Source organism: Vipera ursinii, assembly GCF_947247035.1.
Source record: "Vipera ursinii genome assembly, chromosome: 4".
Lineage (NCBI taxonomy): Eukaryota > Metazoa > Chordata > Lepidosauria > Squamata > Viperidae > Vipera > Vipera ursinii.
The window spans coordinates 18062087-18085751 of record NC_139514.1 but is presented as its reverse complement, the minus strand read 5'-3'; the positions used below and the strand labels follow the sequence as shown (position 1 = coordinate 18085751).

Below are 23665 nucleotides of genomic sequence, written 5' to 3'. Positions count from 1 at the left end.
TAATTTGAGATTTCAAGTAATGTAGCAAATGTTCTTAACAAATTCTAAAGGTTTTTTTTTAACAAACATTTAAAAGTGAACGTAGTCTGATGTAAAATACTCAGGGCCTAGGCTGAATTTTTTGAATGGACCCTCCTATAGGATTATCATAAGCCACTTTTCCCCAGCTAAGTTATCCAACTGAGACAGTGAATGGCATATTCTCTTTTTCTCCATGCATAATGCCCTGTCTTTGTATTTGACCAGATCTGTTTCAGAGGATGAGACTCCTCTTATTCTCAGTGACGAAGAAATGAACAAGCTGGGGGCCAGGATTGTAAAAGCAGAATTGATGGGAAACAAGGTGTGTGATTGATTTATTTAGATTTCTTAAAAGACAAATACAATACAGCACTTTTAAGATACGTTGTCATATTCGTGTTGGAAGCATCAAGGTGCTTCTGGATGGAAAGGATTAGCCAATGACATCACTGTTCCCTTGGGACACCCAGTTGAGGGCTCCTTTCATGTCTGCATTAATGAGCCCACTGATGTGGTACCTATTCGTTTACTTGCATTTACACACTTTCAAACTGCTAGGTGGGCAGGAGCTGGAGCGAATGAGGGGAGCTCACCCCGTTACACAGCAGTGCTTGGGTCTCGAACATGGGCTTGTAAATTGTCAACCTAGCGTCCTAGAGCCACTGTGCTCCACACTTTAAATCTAATTGTTCAATACTGTTCAAATATTATCATAGTTTCAAAGTAATAAAAATAGATTTATGAAAATATTCTATTAGTATCCTTAGAAGCTACACTTGATTTCATTATGTTTGATTTCCTGTTGACAAACATTAGCTGGAATCAAGAGTTTTGGGTAGTTTTAATGAAACTTCAGTTTACATAGCATCAGCATTTATTTTACAGGTAAAGCTTGAAAAATTATTCATAGAATATTTTGGCATAAAATGCATTGTATGTTTTTAAAAAGTTACATTGTACAATATTTGTTCTGTTTGAAGGATTTAGCCGCAAAACTTCAGTCTCAGCTTGATAAGGCACGCAAGCTAAAAGACAGTGGAGTACAAGCTGAAGCTAGAAAATCTGATGAGGTAAGGGATATGCATTATCCTGCATTCATTTTGGCTTACTGCCATTGGAAATAAAAGATTTAACGACAGGTGTGCAGCACCTAAGGCTGTGACAATGTTAAATATAATTCCTAGCATTGGCAGAGAATACCTACTAAACAATTAGAAATTATAGTGTGTGGTAAAGTATTAGCCTGTGAAGGAAAGCTGTGAAAAGACATTGTTCAGAATCTCAGGTCCTTAGAATGATGGCTTATTTGGTAATTTTAAATAATATTCCTATAGAGTTGCTTATCTCTTATATTTCAGAGTATACATTGTTAGTTTGCCATAAACAAGTATAGAGTCTACATACAAGAATTTTCTCTGATTTTGGTATATTGTAGTCTTGGGAATTAATTTCCTTTTAAAGGTGCATGGACTTTTTGTTTGCCTTAAGCCTTACTTCAAGATTCTGGGACCATGTTTCTATCAATGATCTTGGTTAGTTTCTCAGTAGTTTTAAATAATTACTTACTTCTCTTGAGAAGATAAAGAGCAAGGACAGATTTGCAGTTCTCTTGATGTAATTGTTGATTATATGCAATGGGAATATGAAAGGAAAGTGGCTTCAAGGAGCTATAAAGGGGGTGGGTGATGTTTTATGTACTTGTTCAGAAAAGAACTGGAATTAGGATGGCTAGCAAAAGTATTGATAAAAATCAAATCATTACAGAAGAAAACAAAAGGAAACAATGAAAATAAAAAAGGAAAAGTGAAGAATTTCAAAAGGAGCAAAAATAATAATCCAACTTTGATGAAAATAGCAATGTGATTCAATGCAAGAAGGCATCCAGTGATACATTTTAGGGCAAAAAAAATCTTAATATTCCATATATATTGATGGTGTTTATTGGTGGTGACTCCTTAAGAAAGATTTTTCTGGAAATAGCACTTTGCTTTGAGATGTGTCAGCTTCCCCCCCCCCAAAATAAAATAATTTTTTTTTAACAGTGAGTAAGGTTTATGATGAAAACATATTTGTAACAAGGTGTGATTTCAAAGAGGTGGTGATGAGAAACTTGTTAAAAACATAGCATTTTGAATTTCTAAAGATTTATTCCGGCCATATTTCTTCTCTACGCAAGATGTTAGGACTTGTACTGACACCAGAGTTTTCTGGATGATTTGATGATGCAGCTGAATATCTGGCTGATTTCATATCTATGTCTAAGTAGGACTGTGCCCATTTTAAAAGGATAATTATGTTATGAAATTTAGAATAGAATAAAGCTGGAAGGGACCTTGGAGGTCTTCTAGTCCAAATTTACAATTTACATTGATACTATTCACGTATTCTTTCTGTCAGAACAGGTATTATCAAAAGGCTTTGGATTTCAGTACTATCACTCTGCTGATAACATCTTGACTTATTGATCTTTTTAAATTAAAGCCAGTGAAGCTCTTTAAAACAGAGTTGGCTGTAAGTAGTAAATTATAGGAGATGGAAACAAAATAGAGGAGTTCTTGGTCAGTCAAAATAGATATATCTCTAACCTAGAATATTCTGTTGGAGTTCACTCTCTCTAAAAAAAACTAATTGTATAATTTGGTATAAGCCTAGATACAGAGGTTTCAGTTGTGGACAGAGGCACCATAGGTTTGTAAACCACAAGAATCCATTCCTCTTATAATGTTAGAATACTTGAATAAGACCACAAGAAATCATTTATCTGGGTAAGCTAAAATAATATATTTCCTTGACAAATGGAATCCAACCCAGTCTTACATAGATGAACAGCTTCTGGAATTTAAGATATTGTTGTAATGATATGTGAGAAACTCCTTCAGGAATGGATGAAAGGATGATCCCTAGGGGAATGGTCAGATAAGAGAGGACATAGGTGCGTAATGTGTGGCGAACGAGAAAGGACCTTCCAAAATGTCTCAGGCTTAAAGGAGGATGGTAGGAGATTTGTACTTTTGAGACTTGCAAGATTGATGTCAGTGCAAGTAGACAAGAGAGGAAACACAACCTGATGAACTAATTCTACTTTGTTGTAAGGTTATATTAACAGAATCTTGCAAATTTTGTATACAAATTTCCCACTTTCCCACTGTCTCCTTTACAGCGTAGATATTTCTCAAGATCTTTGTCTCACATACCATTTCAATTGTTAACCTTCAACTCCCAGCTTCCTTCATTAGTGGCAGAACTGGAGTTCCATGAATGGCTTATCCTTATTCAAAGTTCAGTATCATGCTGTTGGTGTTCACATTTAATATTAATTATGCAAAAATTCCGAATGCTTAAATAAATGAAGAAAACTTAAATAGATCAAATAATGACACTTTTTTTTCTTCCAATACCTTTCAGAATTCTAATATGAAAACTTCCTTGATGAGGAGTAAGTTAACACACTTTATAGAACCAGCTAGTTTAATTAAATGAACTGCATTGTTCAACAGTGCTGTTTTTCATTTTTATATTAGCATGCAAGTAACAAAAGCAAAGCTCTTGGCTCCAGTATAATCATGCCAGACATTACCTCAATAATTATGTATGAGTTGTAAAAGTGGCAATTAACTGAATGAAAGTCTGAAAAGGAAGGGTTTCTGAAAAATGGAAATTAAATATAAGAAAACGTTTGTATTTTCACATTTGAATGCATTATATATATGCATTCTTAGTTGTTAAAAGCAGAAAGGGACATATTTGGAAATAAATGCATTTAGACTCATAAGAGCATCTTCACTTTGGATCTTAAGAAAATTAGTGAATGCATTGTGCAAAGTGACAATATTTTTTAAAAGATTTTTGTAAGATTGTGGCTTGTATGAGAAATTTTGAAGAAAAGTATATTCTTTTGCCTTTTGTATTGTAATATATACAGAAGCATTTGATATTTATTTAGACTGTAAATGTTTTACTGCTTTAATTATGTTCAGAATGCTACTCATAAAGAATTGCAAAAGCCAGTAATTGCAGGGAATGAGGTTAGATGACAGTTTCATAATAATTTCTGCTCATTTTTCTCTTCTGCTTTTCAAGTGAAGTTAATGGTTCCTTTTTTTCAGTAAAAGCATCGGTGTATTAAGCCAAGATAGAAAATGGTGCCATTAAATGTAATTATTTGAATTTTGGTAATATGGTAATGTGATTTGGGAAGCTCGGTATTTATGGAAAAAAGATCCTGGGTTGACCACCTTTAGCCCAAATTTAAAAAAAATAGTTTACCAATATGAATTATTGATTACTAATTACTTTGAATCTGATTTTATTCAAACCTTCATGATAGTAGTGAGTGTTTGAAGTGAAAGTTTATTTAGTTAAAAAAATATATAACTGATTATCTTAAATACATAACTCTGGGCAGCAAATGACAAACAGTACATATTAAGCAGTCAAGCACGTTTATGCTCTGATTAAGGAGAGAAGCTGTAGTTAACATCAGTGCTGCAATAAAAACTGTATACTTAAAAAGCAAAGGGCTGTGTGCTTCTGTGCCAATTTCCTGGCTTTTAAACTTGCTAAAATATTACCCTGGTGCATTTAGCAGTTATATGCATACGATATTCCACACCAATTAGTTACTACTTCAGCCATTCTACTTTTAGAAGCTTCAAATGCAGTAGATATAGTATTATTATTTTTTTCCATTTAAGGCAACAATTGCTGTCATTGAATGTTCTTTTCATATTGGAAACTAGTGATAGGAACTGTTTCAAAGTTAAGCATATGTCAAGGTTGATTTAGGCAGCGCATATTAAATCTACCTCCCAAATTGAAAAGTGTAATCATAAGTGTAAGTAGAAACACCAGGCAAGAAAGAACAGCAAATTAGAAAGCCATCAAATTTAATGTGTTGCCAAATAATTTCTCTTTGAGCTAAGACATAAGAATTTGAATTTTTATGAATTCCAGAATGTTTTTAGGATCATATATGTGCCACGAATATAAGTAAACTATAATCCTATGGTTTATGGCACTTCAAAGAACAGTTTCAACAGTTCTTCACTTGAAAGATATATTAGAAAGATACATGAAACAGTAAAAGTCAGGGAAAATGGAAGTACAATGATCCAAAACCACCTAAAAAATGACAGTTTGGGAATTAATTCTGGGTACCATGGATACCAGTGGAAAAGAGGAGAAGTTATTTCAGAAGAGTAAATCATAAAGGCCTTTTTCAAACAGCCAGCAAAAAGGATATTATAAGGATGTATTATAAGGATATAGTAATGTGAAGTTATAGCAGAGGATGGTTTTACTACAAATGATAACGTATGATTGCATTAAATAAATGGAGCCAAAATCCTTAATACAAATATTATTATTTTAATATTGAAGGTAGAAATAAAGTACGGTTAATCTGTGCAAGTCATTTTTTCAGCACTTTCATTGACCAAGTTTGTTTTTAATTTAATCCCTTTAAATCTGATCTGGTTGCTACTCTGTGAACAGATTTCTCTTTGCATGGAAGTAATTGTTTCATTCAGATCACAGCTAATGAACAGAAACTGCCAAATTATGTAATGGAAAGGAGGCAAGGCCAGTCTTTGTGAGCATTACTTTGGGGCTCATAGGAGCAGTGTTGATGAGTCAGATGGAACAAGGAAGGATGTGCAAAGGAAGAAATTAGATGGCGAAGGAAAATGCTGGGCTGAACTTGAAAATTGTTGCAACCCCTTTCAAATTAATTTGGTGATTTATTTTTTTTCCCTTTTGGCCTTTCTGTAGAAATCCGTCATCAGAAATGTAATGTGCTGATTTGATTAAAAAAGCTCCATTAACTTTGGGTTTTTCTGTGCTCATAAGCCAAAGTTAGTTTATTACCTAAAAGACATTAGTTTTTATATTCATTGTCATCTCAAGCAGCATAACCTATGCTGGAGAGGGTTATAAAATTCACATATTTGGCTTAGTTTCAAAATCTAAAATATGCATTAATTAAACCAAAATTGCTTCTTCCGTGATTCAGTGTCATCCAATTAATGGTTTTTAAATTTTGAGAAGCAGTTATATAATAAACTCATCAATATATAACCATATGTGTAATTGGTGTTCTAAAGGTCATTAGTCAGAGGTCTCCAAAATGTATAGAAAAGATATCATATAAGTAATTACACAGTTTATGATGAGTAATTAAGCTATATTCCTTAAAGATAGATGTTTGGCTTTCAGCCATTGCATCTGGGAAATATGGATGGTCTTTCAGTTAATTGGAAGTTTGGAACATATATGTACATAAGTGCGTTGATTAGATTATTGTGTTATTTGTATACTTTTTAAAAACCTTTGTGAGAAGTAATATGATAGGACAGAGGAACCTTTTTTTTAATTAGGTGACTGAGGTCAGTAAAGGAGGAAAGTGACAGATATCATAGTATGATATTCAGATTCTTTAGTATCACTAGATTTGCTACAATTCAATTGAATATTTTTCAAGATATAATAATATATTAAATTTATATGGTGCCAATGACTGGAAAATTTGAAATGTATTTTAGAATATATATATGTTCTGGAAGTTAAGCCTTTTGCTGGTGTTCATTGACCACAATTTTTATCTTATGTCTAAGATAAGACAAATCCTTAACTTATTCCATACTTTCATGACCTCATTCCCTTCAGATGGGTGGATTGCTTAATTCATTCTTGATTGAGAGGAAGGGGTTTCAGATACCTGAAGACTCTTAATGACCAAAGAATGGAAACCATACACAAGATAACAAAATAGTTTATGGTAGCAGAGTTGCAATACCAACTAAATAAAAGGTTAGTAGAGGAAATCCTGTTTGGATTAGCTGAGATCATGTTTCTACAACCCAGCTGAATATATGCAAAGTTTATCTTGAAATTACTCTTATCAAAATTACACTATGAAACTATTTTTACTTTCCAAGGTTACATCATATTCTCAAGAATACTCCAGTTAGTATTGGAAAATGTGAAATCCTTGTAAGACTTTCAGACCGGAGGAAGATAATGTCAAATCCCATTCTGATTATCTCAATATAGACACTTTTCTGTTACCACCAAGTAGTCAAATTACAAGAGCCTTGGTGGAGCAGTGGGCTAATGCCTCCTTAAGTAACACCAGCTGCCTGCAATTAGTGCAGGTTCGCATCCCACCAGGCTCAAGGTTGACTCAGCCTTCCATCCTTCCGAGGTAGGTAAAATGAGGACCCAGATTGTTGGGGGCAATAAGATGACTTTGTAATAATGTCGCTTGGGGGGGGGGCGAAAGCCCTAATAAGCAGGCATATACATAGAATGAACGCTATTGCTAAGCACATTGGTTTGTGCTTAAATTGTAAGGCGCCCTGAGTCTTCGGAGAAGGGCGGGATATAAATGGGATTAAAATAAAAAAAATAAAAAAATGTCATTAACTAGGGTTTGATGTCTGGTGATGATATGGATCAGTACTCACTAACTTGACCTGTTTCTATTGTTTTCTTTCCAATAATCTTGACTCTGCCCATTGTTTTCCTCCTCTATTTTCCTTAACTTTGTCAAGCGTAATAATTGTTTTTCCTGGTCCATCATTCAAGTGCCTCAAATGTTCAAAGTATGTGGTTTTCTACTTACTATTACTTTAAGAGAGTAAGTCATATTTTTTGATTGGTGATTCCTCCCATTTAGGCTACTCTTAGTAACGTGTTCCAATTGCATAATCTGAAAGTGTTTTCCATTTTTCTCTTGGCATTTCTTATAGTGCAGCTTCACAACCGTATGTTACCACTGGAAAGACCATTGCTTTAACTATTTCAGTCTTTATTGTTATAAGAAATGTCTGTGTGCTCATGACCTTAAGTTAATTGTAGGTAGTGCTTACTTAGCAACCACAATCGGGACTGTCAGTTTGATCATTAAGTGAAACTTCCTTTTGCTTTACACACCTGTGAAGGTCACAAATGTGGGGATTGTTTGCAAAATTGCATTTTCATCACCTTCATAATGGCAACTGCCAAATGAGGCAGTCACTAAACAATGATCTATCTGTATTGCTTTTCTTTCTAGAATTTATTCTTCTCCAGCACACTGTCAGCTTCATTTTTGAGTCTAAAAAAACCCTATTGTCTTCGCTTATTCACCGTCATCTATTCATTAGTCATTCAGGTTGTTATTAACTATTTTTCTCAGTATCAGCATTAACTCATTTTTTTCACTTTCCATTTTTAGCTTTATAAAAAATGTTCTAAGTTGTTTTTACTTTTAGGTAACAGTAGTATCTGCACATCTCAAACTCCATTTTTTTGTATCTTCCAATCTTGTCATTCTTTTACTATAATTCTGTAAGTTAACAATGTAAGTTAAACTAATATAGGGAAAAATATTGCTTCACTTCCTTGCGTATTTTGAACCACTTGGATTCTCCAAGTTATTTTAGCTAATTATATTTCATGTGCTTTTCTGAAATCTTTGTGTTAATTTAGTATTTTGCTGTTTTGTGAGATCTTAAGCAAAACTAACAGTATGAGGAATGATAATTGGTATATTTTCCTGTGGAATTAGTTCCTGATTATTCACTCTCTCACCAAATATATTATCATTTGTAAAAAAAATCCAGCTTTTCTATCTTTTTAAATCTTATTGATACTTCTTATTTACTTATTTTCTTTATTTATTTATTGAGCCACCCATTTCACCGAGGGGCTATTCTGAGTGGTTTAAACAATAAAACAGAAACAAATGATAAAAATATGTAGAAATAATAATAGCAAAGGAATAAAACAATAAAAATGAACAGTGGAAGTACCATAATATGAAATTAAAAAGATAAGCGGAGGGGAAGTGGGAAGTACAGGGGTAGGTGGAACCAACTAGTTGGAGGTTGGACTAGAACAGGGGTTCCCATTACCGGGCTGTGGCCTAATTGCCACTAGGCCACATGAGTGGCCGGCCAGTGCTCACGCCTCGTTGTGGGCACTTTTGGCCCCACTCGCGTAAGCTTCATTGTGGGTGCTCGTGGCCACACTCACACGAGCCTTGTTGTGGGTTCGCAACAATTAACAACCATGTTACTAATTCAACAACTACAGTGCTTCACTTAACAAATGGGGCAAAACTCATTTAACAAAGTTCTCACTTAGCAACATAAATTTTGGGCTCAATTGTTGTAAGTTGAGGATTATCTGTACCCACTTATTGGAGTACATAACATACATACATACATGCATTTGTGTGTGTATGTATAAGTATGTATTATATCTGTCTACATAATTCTATCTATCTATCTATCTATCTATCTATCTATCTATCTATCTATCTATCTATCTAATAATGTTCACATATATTTTTCCATTACTCCTGAGTATTCCTGCCTCAAGCTATAAATTGCCTTATGATTTCTTTGGTCTTAAAAAGATCTAATTTTCCTGTTCTGTTGTATTCTTTGGTTGACATTTTAGATTGAGCTCTCTTGCCCTTGTTTGATATTGAAGCCATGAATTCAGTTGTCAGATGTTCTTTTTGTCATCTAAGACTTCCATAATCTCTCTTGTTCTGGCTATCATAATAGCTTTCTTCTCTTTGAAATTTGGAGCCTTTTTGAGCACCTGCTTCAGATTTGGTAATGTTTCCTAACTCTTCCTCCAGCTTTTCAGGCTGATCTTTGCAAAAGGAAACATGCATACTAAATCCTAACACTGATCTTACAACATAAGGATGTTCAAAACTCATCAACTTGGAAAGAGAATATTCTGCAGATCCCTGGACCATTCGGTTTCATCCCTCTAGACCAGGGGTCAGCAACCTGAAACAGTGAAAGAGCCACTCGGAACCGGTTCCCTCACAAAAGGAAAAACTGGGAGCCCCCAAAAATGTGTGCGCATGCGCGTACATGCGCACATGTGCAGAACAGGGTTTGACTGAAGAGTGGAGACAAGGCGAGATATGCACCTACCCTGCATATTTGAATTGATTGGTTGAACTTTTTTAGTCCCACTTCTTTTGGGGGGGGACTGCACATGGCAGAGGACTGGAAGCTGCAGGAGACGGCTGAAAGAGCCGCATGACCATGCTCTAGACCATGCTGAAGTTTTTACTGACTGTGCCATTCCACATGGTGGTTTGTCAGATAGTATAGATGACATTGTTTAGATCAGGGCTTTTCAACCTTTTCACCCATTGTACCACTTTTAGGATATGACAACATCCGAGTACCACCAGTACTTGGGGTCAAAAACCTGACCAAAAAAAAAAAAAAAAGAAAGAAAAAGAAAAAAGTGATGAAGTACAGATAGTCCTTGACTTACAACAGTTTGCTTAGTGACTGTCGCTCTTCCTCCTGTCCGAGGTTTTCATTGTTGTGAGCATTTCTCTTGAGGATTGGCAGAGGGGGTGGGGTGGGGTTAGGGTTATCTTTTTTAAAATATAATTTTGTTGAAAAGTTTTAAAAATGACTAGAAATTTAATGCAGACTAAAATAGAGTGACACAGGAGAAAAGAAAGAAATAAAAGAGAAAGATTGACAGGAAAAAAAGAAAAGTAGAAAAAAATGCCATGGTTATTAAGTGAGACATCATAAGATTGCAGTTTGTGACTATCCCTGTTGGCTTCCCTGTTGACGTAGCTTGTTAGAAGCTGGCTGGGAAAGTTGCAAATTATAACCACATAACCAAAGAATGGCTTGCCTTGATCAACATTTGATTTTCGAATTTCTAAATGACGTTCACTTCCTTCACACCGGGAAAACTCTTGAGTCTTCATTTCTACTGTGGATTGCTCTTAGTTCTCCAACCTTTTTACAGAGCACAATAATTAATTCAGGAGTCCATGAAGTTGGTTGAACACATTATTTTGTGTGGCTTTTTTTCAGGCTTGATTTATTTTTATTTTCTTCTAATACACAAGTTGATGAACTTTACTCAGAACCTCTCCTTATAGTCTCCAATCTTAGTTTTGGTTGTCCCATTTTATCCCCTATGCATTGGAGTTACTTACTTGGTTGCATAAATAATAAGTATGCATTCAGATTTGCAGTAGTTCAGAGATTAAGTTAGTTTTTGGTCAATTAGGGCACAGGTGTTAAACTTGCCACGTCACGTGATGTATTGTGACTATTTTTGCATTGCCAGAGCTGGGATGGGCATGGTCTCCTTATGATGCAACTGGCCTGCGGGCCGGCAGTTTAACACCCCTAACTTAGGGGATTCACTGAAATATCCAGTTTGTCCAGTGTGACTAAACCAGTATTTGTCAGTATTAGCAACCTTAAGATCTGTAGCCTTCAATTCCCAGAATTCGCTAGCCAGTAAGATATCTTAATAATTGCCAGGTTGAGAAACCTTGGTGTAAACTTGGAGCGGCCAATGTTTTGGGCACCAGGGACCAGTTCTGTGGAGAGAGGTTTCCCGCAGACTGGAGGGGGTGTGGTTTTGTTTACTGCCTGCATCCTGCAGATAGGGCTTTGCTTGTTTGCGCTTCCCCATTGCTGGCATGCCGCAGACTGGTGCCGGTCCACGGAGCAGGGTTGAGAACCCCTGGTCTAAATATTTCCATTCCACTTTGCTTTTTAATGCTATATGACATCTTTATCTAAATATTGCTGTTCTTTTGTGATACTCTATCTGGATTGATTTTGTTTAGTTTTAGTACAGAACTACATTTATTTTGCACCCTATTGGACCTGTGCACATGTTTTTCATTAGCCCAGCTTGTTTTATGTTTGTCTTTAGCAATTATTATTTTTCCCTTTCTCTGTCCCTCTCTGTGACAGAGCTATTCTTAAAATTTTATTAATTACCCAATAAACATTGAAAATCAGGGCCATTTTAATAGATAGTGACCTCATGTAATCAGTCTGCTTTGCTTAGCTGTGCGTTGTGTGCCAATTATGCTGCATCGTGGAGCATTTTCAGTTTTTGATGTGAAATTATGGAACAGTCTACCTAAGAGCATTATTTTAGTTAGCATGCCTTCCACCCAGGGGGCTTTTAGGGCTAGGAGGCTTGTTGAATCAAAATGCAGGGATTGGTGGCAAAGTTTTTACTATGTAATCTCTATATACAATTGATATAATTATACATAATGCTTGATTAATCAAGTACATATGATATATGTCACAGAGTATGTGCAGCATGCAAATTCTTGTGCTTTATAATTTTAAGGTACTTGTTCTGATGGCCAAAAGAAGGCTTTTTACGTATGTTAGTCTTTAAGGTTTAAATGCTGATGTGCAGTTCATCTGTGGACACAGAGGTGGCTCTGCAGTCCCACTCTGGAAGAGTCTAACACAGTGGAGGCAGTGAAACTCCATTGTTGTGGTAACTGTGGGTGTTATTTTGCGATGCTGTTCACAGTTTTATATCAGGCTTTGGCAGCTCTTGCCTCCAAAACCAATGGCAGCTTCATAGCACAGGGGTTGCCAGAAACCGGTAAACTATATCGGCATTGAGTCCCTGATTATCAGAGCCCAAATGAAATTAGTAGGACATGTCATCAAAATGTAGTTCCTGTCCAAAATTAGAAAATTAAAATCTGATCTAGAGCAACTGGCTATGCTGATGCATTGCACGAAGCCATAATGTGTGTTTGGTTTTGTTTAATGTGTTATGTAAATCAGTTATTTATGTTTGGAATCAAAACAGTTTTTTTTATGTTTGGAATCAAAACACAGGACACAAAACAAACAAGGCTGACTACAGACTTTATCAGATAGCACATGTTGGAGGGTAGCCACCAAACAGATAGTGAGAGACACCCCTGCAAACAAAGAGATGCGTTGATATTCACACATTCCAAAAAGGAAGGGAAAATGATGCAGGCAGATATATGCATAAATAATAGATGATGTCAGCATGCATGTTCATTAGTAATAGATCTTGGGTTACTTCCCCACCTTCTACAGTTAATATCTTCAAAAAGAGAATAATTGTCTTAATGAAAAGAAACATGTCAAGGGGTTGCCATGGGAATATTCTGATAAGATTTGCTGTAAGGTAGCTGCTTCAAGGCTGCATTCCTTAGGTATCTATTTTATTAATGGGTCCCATTCATCTGAAAATTTACTACATTTAGTAAATCATAGCTTACAGTTTTTCACGTTACACAAACCCATAGTGTGAACATGTTCTCTCTGTTAAGAAGCATTCTGTTCTAATATGTTCATTTATTTATCTGTAAGTATTGGAGTCTCCCAAATCATGAAATCACTCCCTTTTTAAAGATTGGAAATAATGTTTGCATAATTCCTGTGATTTTCTTGATTCAAATGACATTTCTGTTGTGGCTGAAATTCAGTTGTATTATTGATGCTCTGTGTATTTCCAAATGAGTTAATGAGTGACTTTCTTCACAAAAGCTGAATACTTTTAAAATTATAATGAAATTACACTACATCCTACTCGAAATCTGGTTCTAAAAGAATAACAACATGCCGTTCTGCCTTCTTAAAACTAATTCTGGCTATCTAGTCAGCTAAATGGGATGGCAGAGTTAATCTCACCAACTACCTTTTGGTGAATGAAGGTTTTGTAGGTAGTCAAGCCTAGCAGGGCAACATTTTCATGAAAAATTTTAAGTCCATTTTTTTGTGGCAGTGACTTCATTAAAGTACACATGACTACTTCTTCTTCTTCTTCTTCTTCTTCTTCTTCTTCTTCTTCTTCTTCTTCTTCTTCTTCTTCTTCTTCTTCTTCTTCTTCTTCTGTGGGTTATGTAATCTGCCATTAATCTTGAGCAAATAATAAATAATAAAATAAGCTCCTGATGCGGATAAGCTTTTCTGAAAGTAGTTCATGAAAGAGCTTCTATGAAATTTGAATGAGGCTTTTTTATTAACAAGTATTTTTAACTTTTATTTGTATACCTTACTGCATATTTCATTGACTTATTTCAGAATAAATAGGCAATTTAAAAGTACCAGTGTCTTAAACATTATATGGAAGATTGTTGTCCAATAGCAACGTAGAGGGTTGTTTTTTGGGGGGGAGGGAACTAATAACAATACTTCGCAACATCTGCACGTTATGAGGGGTTTGTGGCATTAGATGCTGCATGGAATTCAGTTTTATGTATTGTTAGTGTGAAATTCTCATAGGACAGTTATATAAAGCAATCCTTTAAAATAGTACTTATATAAAGTACAGTAGTTATATAAAGACAACATCACAGTCCTTTTGGACCATGTATGAAAAATTGTCCAATAGCAATGAACAATCAGTAAAATGCTTTAATAAAAGTATTATGAAGCATCTACAGGGCATGAGGGGTGTGTAATATTACATCTTTCAAAGTCTCCATGGAATTCAGTTGCACGGTAATGAGAAATTCTCATAATTTTACAAACAAATATGTGAATACTGTTGATGGCAATATCCAAATTTTCCTTCTTTTTATGTTTGATTGATATAAACTACTGTATTCATCATCAAGGACTCTTCTTATTTGACGTACGATATTTAGTAATTAACGCATGTCCCATATCTGGAAATAATAGAAAATATCACTTAGTAGTTGACAAGAACTATTAACTTTTCTAAAAGATTTGCTTATGCAAAAAGTATGATGAATCTTTTGTGCAGGAAGAGGGAGATTGTTTGCAGATCAAAATATAGCAAGGGCAAAATATACAGATCTGCAGGGTTTCTCCCCCACTCCTTTATTATTGCTGTGTTGGTTTTTCTAAAGAATATAATTAAGCCCTTAGAGCTTTGATAGTTCCATAACTACAGAACTTTTTTTTTTGAGTCTTAGAATTTTCAGGGTGTGAGCTGTCATTTATTTGTAGAACAGATGTGAGTTCGACACATTGTTTATTTGCCTGAAAATGACTTGGATAGAGATTTATTTCAGCCTACATCAAAGTTGACAAAGTCAGTTTTAATGTGCCCAATTTTGATGACATCCCCCTTATTAGAGTTAATTTAATCAATTAACAGACAGTGAGCCGCTGCTTCTCTAATGACTGAGAAGTTTATATTCTGCTCTTAATTTCTGTTTCCAAAGCTTATAAATAGAAATACACACTTGCATCTTATGGAGGCAAGAAAGGCCGGCAGGAAAGTTGAAAATATTATTTCAGGCTCTGTTTTATGTGGCGATTGGCTTCCCTATGAAGCTTTCATGGAAGACCGGGATAAACATATCTAAAGAATAGATGCAGTGGAAAAAGAGATGAAGGTTACAACATTTTGCTATACTTGCAGCAATGTTGTTGAAAAATAAGGAAAGAATCTGATTCCTGCTAATTTTCTTTTCTTCTTTTTAGCACTCATTATTCTTTGACTAGCCTTGCAGATTAAGTTAAAAGCCAATTTGGTATTTAAAGTACAGGGCTAGAGACCCCTGGACAGTGTGAATTTCAGCTTAAGTGTGAAGCCAGCTGGATGTCCCTGGACTCTTTCCTAGTTCTAAGAAGAATGGAAGGGCAAACCACTTTCAAAAGCTTGCCAAGACGTCTACAGTCACCAGGAATCAGCACTGACTCAAAGGCACAAACACATAGACACTATGTTAACCCATAGTTAATCGTTACAATTTAGTTATCATGTTGAGCCAAAACAAACACAGCCACTATTGCCATTCATTATGTCAAGAAAAGAAACTAAACATGTACTTAATATACCCTGATATATTACTGATTGTAGGAGTATAGATGGTACAGAGATAAAATTTGAGAGTTAGTGGTAAGGAGAAAAAAATAATAGTAGTAGTACTTTAACTTATATATTACCCCATAGTGCTTTACGGGCAGTTTACCCTCTAGGCAGTTTACATACTGCCCCTAATAATCTGGCTCCTCCTTTTACAGATCTTGGAAGGATAGAAGGCTGAGTCGATCTTGAGTCGTGTCAGGATTGAACTTTAGGCTGTGGGCAGATTTAGCATGCAATACTGCATTCTAACCACTGTGCCACTGCTGTCAGTTGGTAAAACTCTCCAGACATTATTGGATATGGCTGTTTAGTTATTTGTACAAATAAAAAGAACACTAGCTAGTTGGGAAAGTACAAATTCTTGCTTTAGAAAAGAAACTAGCTAGCTGGGAAAGTACAAATCCTTTCTTTAGAAAAGAGACTCAGTTCCATTTCCAGATTCTCTTAGAAGCTTTTGACCAAATTAATCCTAATGCAAATTATGTCCATTTAACCTAATCTCAATCCCACACTGAGTAGAGAGTGGTGAATCAGTTTTTTCCTCCACAGTAAAGATCATATGGTAGTGGATGAACACCAAAATCTGGCATGTATTACCAAGATTGGATGGGCTCTGATGGGCGTGTAATTTTGGTTTTCCCTGACATTTTCCCCTCAGTTCAAGGTAACATTTAATGTCAGTCACAAAAAAACCTGACCTATATTAACTGGTCTGTAACTTTGAAGTATGATGAAATTCTGTTTGATCTTTTAAAGGTTTGGGGAATAATGTATGCATGTCCATTAAGTTAAAATATTTTCAAGCCTACTTATAATATCAGTACTTAGTGAGAGAAATTATACGAAATAGGTCATTTATATGTGTAGAGTATAGATTTTGCTCTTGGAAGAATCTTAATTCTATGTTTATTTTAGTAGAAAAAAATGTTTTGAATATTTGAATATTTTAGATACAGGGCTTTCATTTAATAGATTGTGTAAAGAAATTTCATTTTTAAGAACAAGCATATCAATTGCTTCTGTTCTTCTGTGGTATTTATATTCCTTATGCCCATAATTTTAATTTTCAATAGATTTATAATAGCATCCTAAAATTTCAGTGCTAAGGTAGGCTGAGGCAGAAACAAAAAAGTTTTCAGTTGGTTATGGTGCCAGACCCAACAGCATTTTTAGTAGAAAAAATTGTTTTGAATTTTCTGGATTTCGTCAGTTCTGTTTAAATGTCATATTTAGTATATAACAGTTGTTTGGTTTTTAAATTAAGGTGCAACACCTGCTTTAATGTTTTCTATTTTGTTAACTCTCTCTGTTTTATTTATTTTTTATCTTAATAGACAACTGGTTTTCAAGAAGACCATGAAGCAATCTTGGTCAGAACTGATAAATCTGGTAGAGCGTGGCCTGTTAATATTCCAGAAGAAACATTGGATCATGTAGCCAGAAGGAGGAAGAATCAAATGGTGGGTGTTTTTATATGTGTGTGTGTATTACTTCTTATTAGCAGGACTTTTTTTCTCATAGAACGCTCAGAACGGAGTTCCGGCACCTTTTTTGGATGGAACCTTGTAGGGTAGGCAAGGTGGGTTGTATGACGTGTGAGTTCCGGCACCTTTTTCTTTTACAAAAAAGCACTGCTTATTAGTACATACATATATTAATAAAATATGTAATATGTAGACTACGTCTTATTAGTTCATACTTCCTAAACCTATCTTGTGTGAGGTGGCATTAGAGCAATAGTGACCTTGAAGTCCATGTATCATAAAAAGCAAATTCTTAGCTATTTCATTCGTCTCTTTTATTATGACCTGTGTGGAATAGTAGAGTTCGCATCAGCTCATCAATAAGGGGAATTAAGATTTTATCTGCTTTTTTCTAGTAATTTTCAAAACATTCCAATTTGAAAATGCCTGTTTCAAACTTGAAACATTTTCTTGAGCTGTTTTGGGAAGGAACAAGGTTTTTGAAATGGTTGGAATAGTCCATTTTGAACAGAATAGAATGCTTTAAATGTCCCTGTTTTCGTTTTCCCTTTGAAGGAATGATGATTTGTAAAAATGTTCTAAGAAAAAAAGCCATCTTTAAGATGCTTTTCTATAATTTTAAACAGTTTTTCAAGATGCCTATGTTGTTGAACATACCAAAAAGAAAATTATATTATTCCATGCATTCTATCAATTTACATTTTGTTGAAACTGATTTTCTATACAGGAAGTCCTTAACTTATGATCTTGGTGGGACCAGAAAATTCATCATTAAACAGTGAGACATCATGGAACTACACCCAATTTTATGACTTTTCCCCCATGGTTGTTAAGTGAATTATTAAGTGAGACATTTCCTGCTGGCTTCCCCATTGACTTTGCTTGTTGGAAAATGGCTGGAAAGGTTGCAAATTGCAATTGTATTATCACAGGATGCTGCAACCGTCGTTAAAGCGGTCCAGTTACCAAGTGGATAAATCATGATCATGTGATTGTGAGGGTGTTGCAATGAACAGAACTTTGAGGATGGGTTATAAGTCAATTTTTTCAGTACCATCAAAAGTTCTAACCATCAAAAGTTCTGACCTGAATGATCATAACTCAAAGACTACCTGTAATTTCAGATGTTGGTTATGGTAGCATGATTCATAACATTTTTCATGGGTTTGTTTTAAAATAAGTTGGAAATCATATCAACAATCTTGATTTTTTTGGTACTGATTATTAGATCCCTACTCATGTGGATAAGGAAAGAGTCCGATATTTTCAAGATGATGATAATTTGGACCTGAAGGATTTGATCAGGAATGAAAAGATGAGTACATCAGAGGATCAAAATAAGCTTTTCATGAGAATGGCATCAAAGGTAAGACTTGACAGTCTGAATTCTTACTAAAAATTAAAAGGAGATTTTCAATATTTTATTTCTTAAAGTATTATTTCATATATTCTAAGATGTCTTTAGACTTATGTTAGAATTTAATTTTGAGGAAATTAGCTTAGTAGTGTGATATTTTAGATACAGGGCTTTCATTTAATAGATTGTGCAAAGAAATTTCATTTTTAAGAACAAGCATATCAATTGCTTCTGTTCTTCTGTGGTGTTTATATTCCTTATGCCCATAATTTTAATTTTCAATAGATTTATAATAGTATCCTAAAATTTCAGTGCTAAGGTAGGCTGAGGCAGAAACAAAAAAGTTTTCAGTTTGTTATGGTGCCAGACCCAACAGCATTTTTAAATCACAACCCTGTTGCTATAAAATTAGGATTGTTAATACTGATTTACAGATTACAGACAGATAAATGACAGTTATATGCATAAATCTCATCTGGTGTTTGGTTTGTCGAAATGATGAAATATGCATTGTGATGTCAGAATACAAGATCCATCTCTTACGTATTTGTGTGCAACATCCCAACATAAATACAAAGGAGATGTGTCCCAGCATTTGTTTTGTCTTTATCTATCTTTGCCTTTGTGGACTTATACTTTCTTCTTTCTTCTTTTTTATTTCCTGCTTTGAACTTTGTTATTGTTGGAACACTTGTAATGGTTCTTTTATGAGTTCTAATGATTTGATGAAAAATCAATATAAATGTTCCAATTAAGTGTTTCTTTTTGGTTATTCCAACCTAGTTTCTCAAGTGTAATTTACAACTAGATATGTCAACTGGGGCTGTCATGGCTTCTCTTGCCTGTTTATAATGATAACCAACAGGAAAGCATTGAAGCCACGTCTCAAGGTTTGAAAAGCACCACAGGGGAAACTTTTGTGTGTGTTAAATACATAGCTCAAATGTTCTCTAATAGCTTATGTGTGCGCACTATAATGTTGGTTTAATTTATATGTATACTGTTCTATTTCTAAAGACTCAAAGTAAACTTCAGAAAAGATTAAAGATACTGAACAATGATACTGTGATACTGACCATTGGTCTCTCTTGGTCTAGCAGCAGTACATTTTGGTTGGTGGAACATGACGTTTCTCCCTCCTTTGACACCATCCACTGAGTAAATGTTCTCCCACACTAGTCTGCACCTTTCTTTAGCACATCTGTCTGAATTGTTCACCGCTCCACTTCAGCAGTCTTCTGGCTGCCCTTGAATTAGCATACTTAATGTATTGTAAAGAATTACACCTAATGTAAAGAATTGAGGCCTTTGAACTATGGTGCTGGAGAAGACTCCTGCGAGTCCCTTGGGTTGTAAGGGGATCAAACCGGTCAGTCCTAGAGGAGATCAACCCTGACTGCTCTTTAGAAAGCCAGATCCTGAAGTTGAAACTCAAATACTTTGGCCACCTAATGAGAAGGAAGGACTCACTGGAGAAGAGCCTAATGCTGGGAAGGGTTGAGGGCAAGAGAAGAAGGGGATGACAGAGAATGAGGTGGCTGGATGGAGTCAGTGAAGCAGTAGGCGTGAGCTTAAATGGACTCCAGAAGATGGTAGAGGACAGGAATGCCTGGAGGAATGTTGTCCATGGGGTCGCGATGGGTCGGACACGACTTTGCAACTAAGAACAACAATGTAGATCAGAACTGCAGAGCCCATTTTACTCTTTAATAAAGTATCAATTTTTTCAATGGCCAATGTTGTCTGTTGAACAGCCATTCTATCTCTTCCCTCTAAGACATGGGTGTCAAACCCATCATATGACGTGTCGTGACGTATCATGACTCTTTTTGCATTGCCGGTAATAGGGTGGGCGCAGCTTCAGTATGATGAAACCGGCCCTAGGGCTGGCAGTTTGACACCCCTGCTCTAAGATATACTTTCTCTTCCCAATATTCCTCCTAGTTTTAAAGATTCCACCATCCTTTTCTAACACCTTCCTCCTTCCCATAAGACGATCTTCTTATGGGAAACTAAACCAAACTGCTATTCACTAATTCTGTTAGCCACTTGCTAGAATATAGTGTGTGTTTAGATACCTGGGCTGCCTTTGTGTTGCTGACAGATTCACACAGGGGTATGGCCTCCTGTTACCTGTCACAGTGTGGCTTAGAAATTCTGGGAGTTGAAGTCCACGAGTCATAAAAGAGCCAAGGTTGCCTACCCCTGCCTTAGAGTCTTGTGCTGTATCATTTGAAGTTCTGCCAAAAGCAAAGCAAATGAAAATTGAATTCCTTTTTCTTCAAAGTTTGCAGTGGTAAATCAGTGGTCTGAATTCCAAGGGTGATGGGGACCATTGAAGGTAATTTGGCCATGGTTTTCCATCTGACTTTAAAAGTACCATTTCATTTTCATGAAAGAGAGTGGTTTGAAAAGTAATTTTTCCACTAGTCCATTTTTTTTTACAATTTAGGAATGGATTAATTTTACATTTAGCTCAATGCTTGAAAAAGGTTAAAAATTTTGAACACCTGTAAAAACCATTAAACCTTCTTAATTCTAACAACAGCTTAGAGAAAGATGATTAATCCAAAGAGTTGGCTTTTTCTTTGGTATAAAGAATTGAATTTCTTAGAGTAGCCCCAATATTCTACGCTGTATAATAGATTGACTTTCAGCATATGTATGTGTGTGTACCTGTGTATACACACACAAACAGAGATAGTTATATAGAGTTATATTTATATGATATATAACAATAGATGAAATCTGTATTCAGATTTTAATTTTAAGGATTTTTGCTTCAAAACTTTTTTTCTCATTTTTATTAATGATGTGTACAGAATTGACAGATTGGGATGATTTCTTGTTTGATATCTTCATTTGAGGGAGAAATAAAAAATACATTTGTTGATAAAAAAGATATCTTAAAATTGTTAAAAGCCAGAAAATAATATTTTGCTTAGATACTGAGAAAAGTGACTCTTCAAACACAGAAAAGGATGTTAGAATAAAAATGGCAAAGGCACACAAGGAAAATAATCTTAAAATAATTGGTTCTAAATGATAAATGAAAAAATGAAGTGGGAATAGCAAGCAAGCTTGTTTGTTTAATTTTTTTCTCCTCGCCATCCCCTACTAGGATTATGTCACTAGCCAAGGCCATTTTTGTGTTGGGAATCATGACAAATCTTTAAAATGCCAAATCTTTCCAAAGTTATCAGTTGCTAATTATTTTAGTTTTTCTGCCTTCAGGAAATTTTACTTGTCTTTCCAGAAACTCTGTCATAGAACTATTGAAAACCTTAGTTTGTAGGAGCCACTGGCCATATTTATTAGGAACTGTTAGCCTGTCCAAGTGAATAGATTTTCTTTGCATAATGAATGTGAACATTGGAATGATGGACAACTTGTCCTTCAGGAAGGTTTACCTGTAATTTATTTAACAGCTTCTTTATCCAGTTTGCTGGGAGATTTTTATTCATTTCTGGGTTCCATGTCTTGTTTTTTTAGTTTTTTGTGAAGGTGCATACTGGCCACGTAACAGAGTGAGCGCCTGTTACTCCTCCCAGCTTCTGCCAACCTAGCAGTTTGAAAGCAGGTAACAGCGTTCCGTACGCCTTTGGCGTCTAGTCATGCCGGCCACATGACCACGGAGACGTCCTCAGACAAGCGCTGGCACTTCGGCTTTGAAACGGAGATGAGCACCGGCCCCTAGAGTTGGAAACGACTAGCACACATGTGCAGGGGAACCTTTACCTTTACCTTTATACTGGCTATTGCACATTATGTGATTTCAGTTAATCTTCCTTTTTAAAAAGTAAATCACCATTGGCTATAGAAGTGTTCCCCAACGTTTCCAGGGTGGCGGCCTGGCGGGGGTGCAGTGGGAATGTTTTTGTTCGAGGGGAAGGTACGCACATACGACCAGTTTCATTTGTGTGAGCAGTAGGCACGCATGCTTGCTGCTCACATGAGTGGGACTGTGAGTGCCTGTGCCCACCACACAGCCCGGTTCCTAGTGGGCCACAGCCTGGTAGTGGGCCACGGCCCAGGGGTTGGAGATCCCTGGGCTATAGGTTTTCTTTTGGGAATATTTTCCAGTAGCACTCTTAACTATATTTTGTATGGGAATGGTATATTTCAATACTGACAACTGAACTACTAGCCTTTTAAAAATACTCTTTGCTAAGACATCTATAGCAAACCCTCCAAAATAATTGATTTTTTTCAATCAATTTCTTAGCAGTATGCCAGCATCTATGCAGGAACAAAGACTTCTGAAAGAAATCAATAAACTTTAACCACATAATCTAATTTTTTGATTATTGGTTTCATTTCAGTTCTGCAAAGATACTGATTTTATTATATTTGTGTGATAAATTCATTTAATAATATTGAGGTTCATTTTAAAATACTGATGTCCCATGCAGAAAAATTTATTCTGCTTCTATTGTGTGAGAGAAGTGAAATTAAATTGAAATAGTTTTTCTTGTATAAAAGAACTGTAGATTTTATTCTATACAACGTAGTATCAACTGAGCCCTTTATAAATAGTTTGGGAATATCTGTTTTCTTTCTATTGTTGGTAATTTGGATCCAGCAGTTAATGGATGATTATCATGCAAAATAATCTAATAATAATCTAAAAATAGCAGTTGCACTTAGACTTATATACCATTTCACAGTGCTTTACAGCCCTTTCTAAGCGGTTTACAGAATCAGCCTAATGCCCCCAACAATCTGGGCCCTCATTTTACCCACCTTGGAGGGATGGAAGGCTGAGTCAACCTTGAGCTGGTGAGAATTGAACTGCTGGCAGTCCGCAGAACTAGCATGCAATACTGCATTCTAACCACTGCGCCACCACAGCTCTAATTAAATTAAATTAATTCTCTGACTTTGTTTCAAATTGTTCATGGACATTATTCATTCAAATTCAGGTGCATACAGGTATGATAGGATTTAAACTAATAAAGAGATTTGAGTAATGAAACTAAGCAATATTTAATTAAGATAAATATTCTGTTCTATTAATGTGAATGAAATAACATTAAGTACATTTAAACTCCTTTTTTTTTGCTTTACAGGCCATTTGTCTAAAATCTTTTGTTTCACATATGTCCTATTTTCTGTAATACATTTGGAATCTAACATTCTTGGAATACATATTCTACCATTGAGATTGGAT

General features: G+C 35.4%; 1 protein-coding gene across 3 annotated transcripts in view; it reads left to right on the top strand.

Moving 5' to 3' along the window:
* Positions 1–23665, top strand: part of CWF19L2 (CWF19 like cell cycle control factor 2) — an 81844-nt gene that overhangs the window by 33147 nt on the left and 25032 nt on the right. For all 3 annotated transcript variants that reach the window (XM_083361789.1, XM_083361790.1, XM_083361791.1), the window contains 4 exons: positions 247–343; positions 1002–1091; positions 16989–17114; positions 18367–18504. In XM_083361789.1, the coding sequence (XP_083217915.1) occupies positions 247–343; positions 1002–1091; positions 16989–17114; positions 18367–18504 (451 nt within the window). The remainder of the gene's footprint in view (positions 1–246; positions 344–1001; positions 1092–16988; positions 17115–18366; positions 18505–23665) is intronic.